Raw genomic sequence first — 15,023 nt, forward strand, 5'->3', positions numbered from 1 at the left:
ATAGTATTCCATCGTGTAAATGTGCCACAGCTTTTTTACCCATGCATGTACTGATGGGCACTTGGGGCTGTTTCCAGATCTTAGCTATTCTAAATAATGCTGCTATGAATATAGGGGTCCATAAGTTCTTTGTGATGGGTGTTTCAGCTTTTTTAGGATATATTCCTAGAAGTGGGATCACTGGGTCAAATGGCAGGTCAATTTTTAATTTTTTGAGGAAACCCCATACTGCTTTCCATAGTGGCTACACCAGTCTGCATTGCCACCAGCAGTGTACTAGGGTTCCCTTTTCTCCACATACTTGTTGTTCATTGATTTGTTGATGGTAGCCATTCTGACAGATGTGAAGTGATACCGCATTATGGTTTTAATTTGCATCTCTCTGATGATTAGCAACATTGAGCATTTTTTCATATGTCCCTTAGCCATCTGTATGTCCTCTTTGGAGAAGTGTCTATTTAGGTCCTTTGCCCATTTTTTAATTGGATTCTTTGTCTTCCTTTTGTTAAGTTGTATGACCCTTATATATTTTGGATTTAACCCTTTATCAGATGTGTCGTTGCCAGATATGTCCTCCCATACAGTGGGATCCCTTTTCGTTTTGTTGATGGTTTCTTTTCCTGTGCAGAAGCTTTTTATTTTGATGCAGTCCCATTTGTTTATTTTCTCCTTAGTTTCTCTTGCCCTAGGAGATGTATCAGCAAACATTGGTACAAGAGATATCTGAGATTTTGCTGCCTATGTTTTCTACTAGGATTTTTATGGTTTCATGTCTTAAATTTAAGTCTTTTATCCATTTTGTGTTTATACTTGTTTGGTGTAAGTTGGTGGTCTAGTTTCATCTTTTTGCATGTAACTGTCCAATTTTCCCAGCACCATTTATTGAAGAGACTTTCTCTACTCCATAGGTTTTCAATTCCTTGCTCTCTCTTTTCTCCTTTGGTTAGCCCCATGATACAGATTTTGGCATGCTTGAAGTTGTTTTGGATTTTTTTTTTTCCTTTTTGCTGTTCTGATTGGTGTTTCCTGCTTCCTTATCTTCCAAATCACTGATTTGATCCTCTGCTTCATCTTCACTACTGTTGATCCCTTGTAATGTATTCTTCATTTCACTTACTGTATTCCTCATTTCTGACTGGTTCTTCTTTATGCTTCCTATCTCCATTTTTATGGTTTTCTATCTTTTTGCCGAAGTTCTCAGTTCATCTGCTCTTCCCCTGAGTTCATTGAGTATCCTTATAACTAGTGTTTTGAACTCTGCATCTGGTAGATTGTCTCCATTTTGTTTAATTTCTTTTCTGGAGTTTTGTTCTTTTTTTCATTTGGGAAATGTTTTTTTGTCTCCCGTTTGGCTGCCTCCCTGTGTTTGTTTCTATAGATTAGGTAGATCTGCTATGTCTGTAGGTTTGGTAGAGTGGCCTTATGTAGGTTTCTTGTAGGGCCCAGTGGCACATCCTCCTCAGTCGCCCAAGCTGGGTGTTCCAGGTGCACCTCCCATGTGGGCTTTGTACACCCTCCTGTTGTAATTGAGTCTTTATTGATGGCACATCAATGGGAAGGCTTTACCCCCCCAAGACCGTTTGGCGGTGAGGACTGACAGTGATTCACAGCATAGGATCTGCTGTGCAGGGGCCAACCCCATGGAGCAGGACTAGCTTCAGTGGGGCTCTGGTGCCAGCGAGTTTGCCCCTTGAGTGTGTTGCTTGTGAAGGTGGTTGGGTGGTGCTTTAGTGTGGTCTGAAACTGTCCACTGGGTGCACTGGCTCAGGGGTTTCCCAGGAGGTGCAGGCCAAGGTCAGCTGCTGTTTGTGCTGCCCGCCATGGAACATGCTACATAAAGTTGCCCTTGTAAGGGGTTGCAGCATTGATCATCGGCCTGGTCCTTCAGAACATATGCTCATGTGGTTTTCATGTGGGTCATGTGTGCAAAGTGTGTGCTTCCTCCATCTACCTCATCTGAATGCACAACTCATCTGAATGCACTTGGTCAGTGTCCTAATCAGCAGTGACATGGGCCTTTGAGCCTTGCTATCAGCTGCTCAGTGGATGACTCCATACCTCTTTGAGGACTTCCAGACTGTTCCAGAGCTCCCCAAGATGAACTCCTTATGTGCCAGAAATATTTCTAGTCAAACTACTCCAAATGACTTTCTGGATTTGGTGACAGTTCCTCAAGTCATTTTCTCATATTTGGGGGTGTGGGGTTTGGGTGGGAAATAGAAACTAAAGATCAGGGAGGTCTATAAAATTACCGTCAGAGTCAACAGGAGGTCTCAGATCTTATGATAACCTTTTCTTTTCCAATATAATTTCCATGAGTCTGTCTCTGAATGGCTGCTGACTGTATCATTTTTGGAATGGGATAGAGGGACAAGAATAAACGTCTATAGTACAGACTCCTAGGAGAACACGTATTGTATATCTTTGGACCTTAGAAACTGAATGTGAGTAGTTGAAATAAACTGGGAATCACTGGTTTCTTAAAATCCTGTGGCAATCAATGGTTTAGCTTTGCCTACGCACTTAATATAGTAATTGACTAGAAGGCAGTTAAGTCTCGTGTGTTTGATGGACATAAGATAATAGCTCACTATTGTTTTAATGTGCATTTTCCTAATTACAGTGAATTGAGCACTTTTCTACATGTTTATTGGCTATTCAGGTTTACTTTCTGCAAAGTGCTTGTTACATCCTTTAATTATTTTCCTGCTGGGTTGTTGTATATTGATTTGTAGGAGTTATTTGTATATTTTTGATACTATTAATTTTATGTATTTTACAAATTTTTCTAAGTCTGATTTATAAACTTATTCTCCATAGTAAAATTTCATATAGAGTAAAATTTCATATTCTTAGAATTCATTTTATACATTCTGAATTTTTAAGTTAATGTGTGTTTTTTTCTCTCTATAGGTTATGAACGTGATTGCTGATGAACCTGAATTGGAAAATTTTTCATGATCTTTGTATATTTATATATATATATATATTTTAAAATTTTGCATTTGACTTAAAGTGCCATGAGAAAATTTGCATATTGCAAGGTGGTCCTAGCCACCTCCTTGATTTGGGTACTCTTGGATATGTTCCTGCTGCTTTACTTCAGTGAATGCAACAAATGTGATGAAAAAAAGGAGAGAGGACTTCCTGCTGGGGATGGTGAGTGACATTTTATAATAAAACACTCATTTTGATAAGCATTTCACTGTTTTGGTTTTTTTGTTGTTAACTAATTAGGCTACTGTAAAATTTTAACATTTTGAAGTTAATAGTAATCCCTACTTTCGTATATATGATGATCACTTTTCCAACAATTCTCTAGGGGGTTCTTCCAACAGTTATAAAAATATCAAAGTATCATATATAGAATTGCTGACTTTAATTTTTGTGTTCAGTGTTAGGTGTAGTTAATTTTCTGTTGTTACTAAATAATATAAGGAATCTCATAGTTGGAACTATCAGAATTGTACAGAAGATTAGTCCAATGCCACAATGCTGAGTGGAGCATTAAAATTGCATTTTCAGGTATGAAAAGATACTCCTCCTACCTTCCAATCTCAGTCCTATGGGAGGAAGTCATTCTAGATAGATGTGACCTGGAGAGTTCTCTTGATGAAAGGAGGAATAATAGCTCCAGTGAACACTTTTAGAGAGGGCTTTTGAAAAGATGAGGCTGTAGAATAGGGGCTATAGTGAGGACACTGCAATATTGGGTGTGGAAAAGAAAGGAAACAAATATGAAGGATCTGGGTAGGATATACTGACATTTTTGGCAGAGGACACTAGAAAAACTCACTTTTAAACTCCTTATATTCAGCAAACATGCTGCCTTTGTTTTTTTCAAAACATAATGAAAATGACTTTGCATTGTTAATAACTCAGCTGTTCTGGGTTCTGAACTCTCTGTGATTAGTTGTAGAATACTGGCTCTATAGTAATTCTATTTTTAAGAAATTATGTATAAATGATTACTATTTTAACACAAGTTTTATTTGAGTAGCCACATTTAAATATTTTATACTTTTATATTTTAGGGTACCTGGTTCCCTAAAATTTATAATCTAAAATTATTTGTATTGATAGTTGTGTCTACTTACTATAATTTTTATAGATGGGGTTGTGTAACCAGTTCTGTTTATTTCATCTTGGGAAATTTGTCTAAAAATAGGCTCATTGCCAGCACTGAACTCTAGTAATACCTAGGCTAACCCCTAACTTTTTAAACTTCATTTCCCCCACAAGTTTTAATAAAATACATTTTTATTCAAAGTCAGCCTATCTGCTGATTTTCCTGGTTTACTTTATGGCCCTGTTGTTAAGTAGCTTTGTTGTGTAACAAAATAATGCTTCCTGAACTGTTGTTATTAGAGCTGTAACTCTCTGTCTTCATTTAAATCAAAGGGCAGATATTACCATTCACCAGTAAGAGACTAGGATATTTTTTTCCCAAAGAGAACACATTATCTTTCCCTTCATTGCACCTTAATTTATTGCTAATTATAGTGGGAGCTCATGGTGTTCTATCTTAAATGCAGAGGCATGGAAGTAAGAAAGAATGGTACCTGTAGTGTGTGAAGTTCCACTTGGCAAATGTTTTTGAAACTCTGATTTGTGTTGGGTAGTGTAATAGGTGCTCGTTATAGTCAGTTCCACAATAACCACAAAAACACAAAATTTTCCCCTTTGGAGAATTGCAGTCCTATAGGAGAGAAAGAATAATAGTAAAATACTGATATATAAATAGCAGGCTAGAGATGTGCAAAAGAGCAGAAGGAACACGCCAAGGTTCAGTAAGAAAATAATGTTCCAGTTGAGTAATATCAGAGTGAATAGATGTTTGCTGGTTTGATGGGGAACACCTTCCAAGCAAAGGAAAGAAGCATGTGCAAGCTAAGCAAGTGAGAGAACAGAGTTGATGTATAGGAGAATGTGAGGAAAGAGCACAGATGAAGCTTGGGAGGTTGGCAGCGGCCACATCACAGAAGGCCTTTATGGCAGGCTAAGGGTTTTGGACTTCACCCTATAGGAATTGGCATGTCATTGATGGATTTTAAACAAGGGAGTAAGTAACCTGATGGGATTTGGATGTTCAGAAGTTTGGTGGCCATGTGGCTGACACACTGGAAGGGAATGGAGGCCAGTTGTAAGATAGTTGTGAAAATTTGGAGAAGTTATTGGAGCCTACACTAAAATGACACTAGAGGTGGAAAGGAAATAAAATGTATGAAAAGTATGTAAATAGTGGAATTTACATACTGTGGAGAGCCATTGAGTATAGGTCCAAAGATGATTCTTAGGTTTCCCTGTTTGGATGAATTGATACAAGATAGGGACCTCAGAGGCAGAGCAGCTTTGATGAGAAGGTGGCTGGATGTGTTGGGTTTGGAATATTCAACTCTGAGGTGCTGGTAAAGGATGTTCTGCGGTAGAATGGTTGAGGGTGGTGCACATAGGTGGTAGTAGGTTAAGCCTTGTCTGTACATGAGACTGCACTTGGAACGTACAAAGAGTTAGAAGAGATAGACCCAGTATTGGAGAGCATCATGGAGGGTCAGGGAAGGAAGAGAGGCCTCTCAGGAACTCGGAGGTAGAAGGAGAAGCCAGAGTGAGTGGGGTCATGGAAACCCAGGAGTGGTGTTTTTTCAGAGACTTTATCTGAGATGAAGACCAAGTGTTTCTGATATGTTTGGAACGGGGTTTCTTGTGAACCTGGCAAGCGCCAGCCCAGTACCAGTGGATTTGAGGTATCAGTGTAGTAGTGGAGATGTATAGCTTATTCCTTTAAAACAGTTAATAGAAAGGAATGGAGCCAAGGCTGATTTTCTGTGTATGTATTTTTAATGTATGTTTAAGGAGAGATTTAAAATTTAAGGAAAAGAAGTAATGCTTGAAACAGCAAATATTCAGCAGGTGAGACTGGTATCAAAACCATAAGACAAGGATTTTCCTTGAAGAGGATTCTAAGGTTAATACAGGTTTGAAAATCACTAGTGTCATGAGCATCAAAGAAAAGGAGTAGCTTTTGTACAAAGTACACAGTAAAGGAGAAATGGTCTGGAAGTAACAACATGGAGCTGTAAGATAGCACCATTACCTCACAAGGAAAGGGATGAGTGGACAGTTCTCACAGAGGATGTGGTGATGAGGTTAGCAGGCCCTTGGGGAGAGCCAGATTTGAGTCAGATCTTGGGTAGATGGGCCTCTGTGTTGAGAAGATAAGACATAAAGAAGCTTTATGATAGCCTGGGAGTGTCAGGGTGTTTAATGGGACAGACAGGGAAGGAAGTCAGCAGTGGGAGAAAGAGAGAAGGGCTCAGCCCTAAGCCAGAAGGTGAATAAATAGCTAAACTGAAAGGGTTTCAGAGGTCAGCAGTTTCAGATGGGGCCTTAGAGCCTCTTTTCAAATTGTGATTTATATAGCCTTAAGGGATTGACAGGAAAGAGGGGGAAATGATTTGGGGAAAGGGGAGAGTTTATACTAAGCCAGAAGTTCAAAAAATCTGCTCTAATGTGAAGTTTTAGTGCAGTGGGAGCCAAGAAGTCCCAAGTGACTTGAGAGCACAGAAATTTATTAAGATTCTCGATAGGTGAGGAGTTGCTGTAGTGCCTCTGAAGCGATCTTTCACTAAAGGTGTTGGGAGAGAGTGGTTAGGTAAATGGAACTAAGGATTTGGAACTTGGAACTTCTTAGTGGAATTAGCAAGTACACTCAGTCACCTAGAAAAATGTAGGTCTCTTTTGATACAAAATGTCTCCAGGATCTTCATTTTCAATGGCATTTGGAAAACCAAACAAAAAAAACAAAACCAATGAGCAGATATAACACTCCAGAGTAATTGTTTCAGTATTGTAAGGATATCATTTCTGAACATTCTTTGAACTGTTTTACAGTGCCAATTTGGTGAAATGTACCAAATTATGTTCCGTATACCATGAATAAAGGCGTTCTATTTTTTGTTGTTGATTGACTTAAAAAAATTTTACTGAATTTATTGTGGTGACATTGGTTAATAAGATTATACAGGTTTCAGGTATACAATTCTACAATACATCATCTGTGTATTGTATTGTGCATTTACCACCAAAAGGTGTTCTATTTTTAAGTAGAACAGATTGATTATTCTTATGATAATGCTGAAGACCTCTTACAGGACGGTTATTGATATGATTAATTATTTACTTGTTACTTGCCTGCTTCTAAGTACTACAGCGGGCCAGTCTTTGGTGATTATAGAGAGGTTGGTTTTTTGTTTTTCTGAGTTCTCATAGTTTTCTACTTGTATTTTATACCCCAAGCTATCTGAGATTAGCAAGCTTCTGTTGGAGAATTTGATTGGGTTCCTCTTGAAAAAGCAAGATTAGTGTGGATTATGTCTTAGAAATATTTTTACTACTCTTCCGCTTTCCAGAATTAGCTCATTTATGGATATGGATGTTGTCTAGAACATTCAGTACTCTCACAGATGCAGTTTCAAGTAGGAATTGATCCTTTATTGCCAACACTATACTTGATTTTCAGATCATTAATATGTTGACGAATCAAGTTTTCATTGCTTATGCTAGAATTATTTCAACTGTCAAACGTTAGGAAACCTATGAGAACATAGTTTATGGAAGAAACTTATGATTAAAAACTTTAAAATATTATTAGTAAATGCTTTCAGAAACACTTTGTTACATTTTTTTACATGTTTAGAATTTTATATACTGAACATATAAATAATATGAACATAAAATTGGAGTGAGGGTTGAAACTGACAAGGATGTTGAGGTAGCAGAAACTTACCAGTAGGTTTGTTATATATATTTTGATTTTTTTTTTTAATCAGGTAATTTGCTACATTTTGTATGAATCCTCAATAATTGTTAAGTATATCTAACCATCTTATAAGAGGTCTTTAGCATTATCAAAATATCTTACATACCTTTGTTTATAGATATTTATTTATTTTATGTACCACTAAAAAAGCAAAAACATTGCAATTACCATCATAAGCCACATCCCAATCAGATATTAAAATATTTAAAAATATTAAAAGGAAAAATATTTTGGAATAGGCAAAACATAGTGCATCGAAACAGCAAAGATGATAGTTATGTAATAAGATAAGAAAATCCTTTGAGAGAAATAATTATAACTTTCATTGGTATTTTTTCTCCAAAAAGTAACTTTGTACCTCTTTATTTTTCTATGAGAAAAATATAAATTAGTAATTTGTAAGATTTATAAAGTACATTCAAAAGTATGTCATGTGATATGTATATGTTAATTTTACTTGGTGTCATACAAGAGGGAACTTGTAGTTTTCTTGATAATTAAGTTTTCTAAAACATGAAATTTCTTTACATTGTCACATAAATGAAATTTAACTGAAGTATAAAATATCTTTGTTCTTACGTATTACCTTGGAATAATACCTTAGTCACTCCCTTATCAAAGTTGATTTGAGTTTTAGAAATGATCTTTGTATTAAATTTTATGCCAAGAAAAAATTCTTTTTTTAGTTCAGGAAATTGATGATATCCAAATCCCATTTTGGTTACTTTCAAACAAAAATTTCACTGAACTCACTTTTAATTTATGTAAAGGACTGTTTAGAATACATGGAAAGTTAATGCTTACCATCTTTTTTGTTGGTGTTTTTTAATACTGCAAGTGCAGTAGTAGTAAAAGTATTCACTAACCACATACATTTTATCCTGGTCTTTTTGCCAGAGAAAAGTAGTTAATTAGTCCATTTAATTTTTCAGGATATTGTAATTTCTAAATTAGAGTATTCTGGTAGATTCTCTAAGTCATACAGTAGTCATATAACTTTTGATTAATTGTAATTTTAAATGTGTCTGTGAAATCTCATGTGTATCAGTGAGTTAAAATATATAATGTGGGCACTATATTAGATATTCAGACAAGTAGCAGATCAAATTTGTAAAATATTGCAGCCGCAGGATTGTATATGTTGTATAGTTTTGTGTGATTCTTTAAAATCTCAAGGCCAGAGTTTTTTACTTCAAAATGATGGGGCAAGATTTTAACTTTTCTGGTCATATAGTCTCTTATGCAATAGGGATAAAATTTATACTAAGTTCTTATAGTAAAAATTTCTTGAGTCCTCCTTCATGATCCCTTGAGCCTATGGAAAATTTCAAAAATAAACAAAAGTAGAAAAATAGAAAATTTAATTCCCATATACCCATCCTTTGGCTTCAACAGTTGTCAACTCAAGGCTAGTCTTGTGGCATGGATACATGGATACCTCTTTCTTTTTACATCCCTCCCCCCAATTTTTGGTTATTGTTGAAGAAATTGGGTTCTCTTTTTCCAGTTTTCCACAGACAGGATTTGCATCCCTTTAGTGTTTTTGTTTTTATCATGTCTTTCTGTACCCTATGTGTCCTGTGAATTTGTAGGTAGGTTCAGGTGCTTGGTCAGATTCAAGAGCTCCCTTCCCTTCAAGAGTTGGAAATACTCCTAATACTCCAAAATTGAGCAGCATGAAAATGTTCCCATTTTAACTCTTCTTTAAAGCATCATCTTATACTAAAACAGGGCACAGATAACTGAAGGATATTTATCATCAGCGCCACTAGATGTCTCCCACCTACTCTTTGTGTTACACACTATGTGTGCACTAAAGATAATTGTCGCTTCCAGAACTCTGCTGCTTTCTCAGTCCCCAAATCTGTTGATTGCTCTCTATTTTCAGAGACAGGTAAGTAAGTAGAAGTGGTTCTAAGAGTTTTATAATTTTTAAAGTTTTAAAAGCTTATGTGGGCATTATACTTCTGTAACTTGTATTATAGTTTTTATCATAGTTGTCATTGAGAATTTTTATAAATTCTGTCAACTCTTATATTTAAAGAGCTTACTTGCTGAGCAAACACTAAACAGGATTTGTTTTTAAAAACTATTACATGAGTTTTCTATAATTTTTTAAACTTCTAATATTTTTACGTACCTCCTAAAATCACAGTTTATTCTGAGAATGGGGAGTTATTATATGCCATATTTTTCTTTGATGGTTCTCTAAAGTAGACTTTTATATTCTAGACAGTTGTTAAAGACACAATGAATGATTTCACATGCCACAGCTTTCATTTTGGTAGGTTGCTTTGTTCCACCATCTGAAACCATCTTCAAGTTGGCTTTACCAGTTAGGTAGATGAAGCCTGGCTGAAGAGAGATGGTTTGTCTGTTGCCTTGATGTCTCCATTTTTATGCAGAGATTTTGGGGGGATGCCTAGAGAAAAACTGCAGGAGAATAAAACTTCCAGTTAAAAAAAAAAAAGTAATGTCTCAGATATTTTCATCCCATTATTGTCCTCAGCTCATTGTATATCCATCCCTTTTAGACGGGAAGTTTAACACACTTTTATCCAAATTTAATACATCCTAGAACCTGTTCTTCTTGGAATGTTTTTAACATCTCAAAAGCATTTAACAAAGAATAAGATTTGGGAATTGTGGATCTGGAATACTACTCTTTATGTATATATCAAGATATATCATTACTTCTGATTAGAATTATCTTTCATGATGCTCCACCTTGCGTGGTGCTTATATAATATCTATTGTTACCAATTCTAGGATTTCATTTCGACCTATTTTGAATAGCACTTGTACTCACATTAGTTCAACATATACTTATAAAACTCCTGTCTATAAGACAGACGGTACATGAGTGAATTAAAACCCCCCAGCTAAAAAGAGATCATAACCTTGTGGGGGTGGAGTGTGATAAGAGGTTTAGCAATCATTATAGTAAGAAATAGTAATTGGGCTCTCTCCCTTTGAGGAGCACACCCACACCTTTCTTCCCTCAGGTGTGCATCTTTACTTTTGTCAAACTCTGTGGGTCTTCACGAAACTTATAACCAGGGGAGCAGTGGACAGTGGCAGCCCATCTCAGACCAACCCCCTGAACCTGTCTTCAAGGCCCCTTTTTCTGACTTTTCAGTGAGTTGAAGCAGCCCTGCCTTGGCTCACTTCTTTCCCATGGTGCTTCTAGAGAGCCAAAGCAGCCCTGCTTAGGCTCTCTCCTATTGCTTCTATGCTAAGCTGCTCCCTGTTTCACTGTCCCCAGCTTTAATAAAATACTCTCTCAAAATAAAAAAATTGTGATTGGCTAGAGACATAAGAACTCTAGATGAAATGATGTGGTAGTCAAGAGTAGTAAATGGACGGATTCAGAAAAGCTATAGGCAAGAGAAGCCACTTTATTAGCTGGACCTTGAAAGACAAGGTGTTTGGTATTGCAGAGTTAGGAGTGGGAAGGAGGTACAAGAGAGAGGGGACTTGTGTGAGCAAAGGCACCAAAGCAAGAAAACAAGGCATATTTGGGGGAAAGTAGTGAGTTGCTGTTTGAGGATGGAGTACTGGGGAAGAGCGTAGTAAGTGGTTTGTTTGGCAAGTTATGTTAAATTTCACACTGAAGAGATTGGACCTTTGGAGACCATGGGAATAACACAGTGAAGCCAATGTTTTTAGGGAGGTTAACATGGTAACGATATTTGAGATGGGTGTGCCAAGGCAATTCAGTGATTCAGGTGAGTGGCGCAAGGTAAGAAGGTCTTAAGTCGTGACACTGGTGTGAAGTGGAGGGCAGGGCAGCTCCTAGGAGGTGTTACAGGCTAAGACAGGCTCAGAAATGGCTCTCATTGAGGGCACAGTTTAAACTCAAGAGTTATTAAAAAGAAACTTGGGTCAGTTGCTATAAAATTGTTAGTTAAGTTTCCTCCTTATTCTTAGTTCTAGAGCCAGTACAAAAGCCTCATGAAGGTCCTGGAGAAATGGGGAAACCAGTCGTCATTCCTAAAGAGGATCAAGAAAAGATGAAAGAGATGTTTAAAATCAACCAGTTCAATTTAATGGCAAGTGAGATGATTGCACTCAACAGATCTTTACCAGATGTTAGGCTAGAAGGGTAAGTACTTAGTATGGTCCTGATGGTGTTTAATTTGAATGAAAAGTATGAATTCCTAATTAATCACATGTTAGTGACTGTTCCTGAAGTGAATGCTCTATCACTAATTTACTACTTAACCCCACTTAAAAATAATTAAATGCTGATAATACGCCCAGTTACTAGTGATCATTAGGACTATTATTTCAGGCTTTGGAAAATAATAGTTTATCTTAATAGATTAAGATGGTAGAGGGTTTTAAACTTTATTATTATCAAAACATTCATAGTATCAACTTTTAAGAAAAGATTCTTTTAAGTTTTCTGTAACTTAAGACAGTGAGGTATACAGTTGTAAGTGTACAGGTTACTAAATTTTTGTATACGTATATACCTGTCTGTCTGCCAAATCAAGATGCAGAACATTTCCATCACCCTGAAAGTTCTTATATGTTCCCTTCTGGTCAGTACTTCCACCCCAAGAGGCAGCCTTTGTTTTGACCTTTCTGACCATAAATGAGTTTGTCCTTTTTTGTGGTACTTTTTATAAATGGATCCATACAGTATATCTGTTTTTTCGTGTCTTTGAAATCCATGTTGTTGCATACATTAGAAGTTTATTCTTTTTCATTGCAGTGTAATGGTTTGTTAATGTGAATATACCATAGTTTATTTAGTCATTGGTAGACATTTGGGTTGCTTCCACTTTTTGACTATTACAAATTAAACTGCTATGACATTTTTGTGCATCTCGTTACTGATTTTGGGGGGAGGATGGCACATCAATTTGTTGCCTCCTGCATGTGCCCTGACCTGGAATCGAACCCGCCACCTTTTGGTGTACCAGACGATGCTCCAACAAACTGAGCCACACAGGCCAGGGCTCCAGGGAAAGCTTTTAAAAGTTGTTCAGAGAAAGCAGAATGAGGGGATGGAGATTATCTGTTTAGCAAATTGGTTAAGTGGAGATCAGTCAAGAGAAGCTTCATTGTAAATTTAGATTTTACAAGCTATGTATACTTTCCTGAACAATTTAGGAATAATTGAAGAAAGCTAGACTTTTCAGGGAAGCCTACAGTTAAAATCCTAATAATGTCTATATTAAAAAGAGCCTCAACTATAATTGTTTCTTGTAGAGTTATTTTTCTGATTTTAATAATTCCCCTGAGCACATAACCACTCTCAATACATTTTATTAAGTGTTTGTTTTTTAATCTTTTATGTTTCTTGGAGATACTTTTATTAATGAATAACTTTAAAGTGTATTAGAAGTCCCAGTTTTTGGACAGTGAACAACTTCATAATGTTAAGAACAGTGTTTAAATGGAGTGATACATATGCTTGTGCACTGAATTTTGGGCTTGATGAGGACTCCTCATACTTCAAAAGATTCTGTTTCCTGCAAGCTGCTAATACACAGTCCTGGCCAGCCATTCAGTCTTTGCGGGAATGGGCTGCTTGTGGGAGAGAAGGGGGCACAAAGTCACTACTGCCTCTAAGTAGCCTTTTTATACCTTCTTGCTCCATCTCTGTGGTGGTATCCTATTTTTGTTTTTTTGCATTTTATTATGGAAAATATCAAATGTGTACAAAAACAGATAATAGTATAATGAACCCTCATGTATTCATCACCTTGCTTCAGCAATTCCTAACAGCCTTCTATTATACCCTCTAAGATGTCCTCTGACAATCTCCATCTCCTGGTGTTGATATCCCTGCACGGCCTCTCCCTGTGTTGTATGACCAGTAGAACACAGTACAGGGGATGGAGTGTCACTTTCAGGATTAGGTTATAAAAGACACCGTGGTTTCCAATTTGGTCTCTTACTCTCACTTGGATCGTTGGCTCTGGGGTAAGCTTGCTGACATGACAGGAGCAGCCCTATGGTTTTATGGTCTTTTGTGATCAATCTGGTGAGTGAGATTAGAAGCAGATTTCCCAGTCCCAGGCAAAGGCATACCATTTGTAAATATTACAATAGGTACCTCTGAAAGATAAGGACTCATTTTTTTAAAAAAAAGAAAGGAAAATCATGGTACTATTTTCATACCTTGAAAATACTAACAGTGATTCCTTAATAACATGAAATACCCAGTTAGTGTTCAAGTTTCCCTAGTTATGTCATGTACTTTATTTTATAGTGTTTGTATCAGGATCCAAATAAGGGCTACACATTGCAACTAGTAGATATGTCAAGAAGTCTTTTTTAGCCTGCCGGGTCCCTCTCTCTCTTTTTTTCCCCTTACAGTTTATTGTGTCCTTGTTGGTAGTAAAAGTATGAAATCTGGTCTGTCGTGTGCATCATCATTGGACACATCTATTATCTGTCTCATCTGTCTGCTTTCTCTTTTGGGAACTCCTGTTAGCCAGGCTTTAGACTGCTGGAATTGGTTCTCTTAGTCTCATGTTTTTGTCTTATTTTACTTCCAGGGAGAAATCCCAGACTCTTTCAGCTACTTACTTGAATTTTTTATTACTAAGTCTTTATCATTATTGTCTGGCTTTTAAAAAATATAGATGCGAAAACCTGTAATATGCCATTTTTATACATACAAATATTTGTGAGAAAATTAGCATAGCAATAGCAGTTTGATCTTTGTAGGTTTTGGGGTAATTTTAACTTTGGTTTAAAAAATAATCAGTACCACGAGGCAGGCTGCTGTTAAAGTGGCTCAGAGAGATTGCTATAGCCCGGGATAATGAATGGGGTTTGAATCCAAGTCCTTAGTTCCCTTCTTTCTTGACCTAATTGCTGAAAGCTATTTTCTCTCATTTTTTTAAACTATTCCTTTTAATACTAGATTAAATTCTGGAAACAGGTTAAACTCATGTATTCAGTAGAATTCTGTTTATTTTCTCTTAGCAGATAAATGTCTCTAGATGATTTGATGAAATTATGGAAGTTGCTTATAATTTTTAAAGATGTATGGGGTTGTTTTTTCAGGTGCTTTCTTCAGTAACTTTGACATTATTCTATAAAGAGTAATTGGTAGTTCTAAAGCAAACATGTATTTTGTTTCAGTTAAATAAGATTTTGGAAACAAAATATTCCAACATAAATATTACTTTTTTTGTACCTGTATTTATCATCTTGTAGTTTGGTGTCTACCTTCTTCATG

At 36.5% G+C, this 15,023-nt stretch overlaps 1 protein-coding gene across 3 annotated transcripts in view; it reads left to right on the top strand.

Moving 5' to 3' along the window:
* The window catches only part of GALNT1 (polypeptide N-acetylgalactosaminyltransferase 1), a 98,154-nt gene that overhangs the window by 42,661 nt on the left and 40,470 nt on the right, over positions 1-15,023 (top strand). For all 3 annotated transcript variants that reach the window (XM_087819043.1, XM_087819042.1, XM_087819041.1), the window contains 2 exons: positions 2,914-3,159; positions 11,750-11,924. In XM_087819043.1, the coding sequence (XP_087675169.1) occupies positions 3,021-3,159; positions 11,750-11,924 (314 nt within the window). In that variant the 5' untranslated portion in view covers positions 2,914-3,020. The remainder of the gene's footprint in view (positions 1-2,913; positions 3,160-11,749; positions 11,925-15,023) is intronic.

The sequence above is a fragment of the Miniopterus natalensis genome, chromosome 7, assembly GCF_054644295.1.
Source record: "Miniopterus natalensis isolate mMinNat1 chromosome 7, mMinNat1.hap1, whole genome shotgun sequence".
Classification (NCBI taxonomy): Eukaryota; Metazoa; Chordata; class Mammalia; order Chiroptera; family Miniopteridae; genus Miniopterus; species Miniopterus natalensis.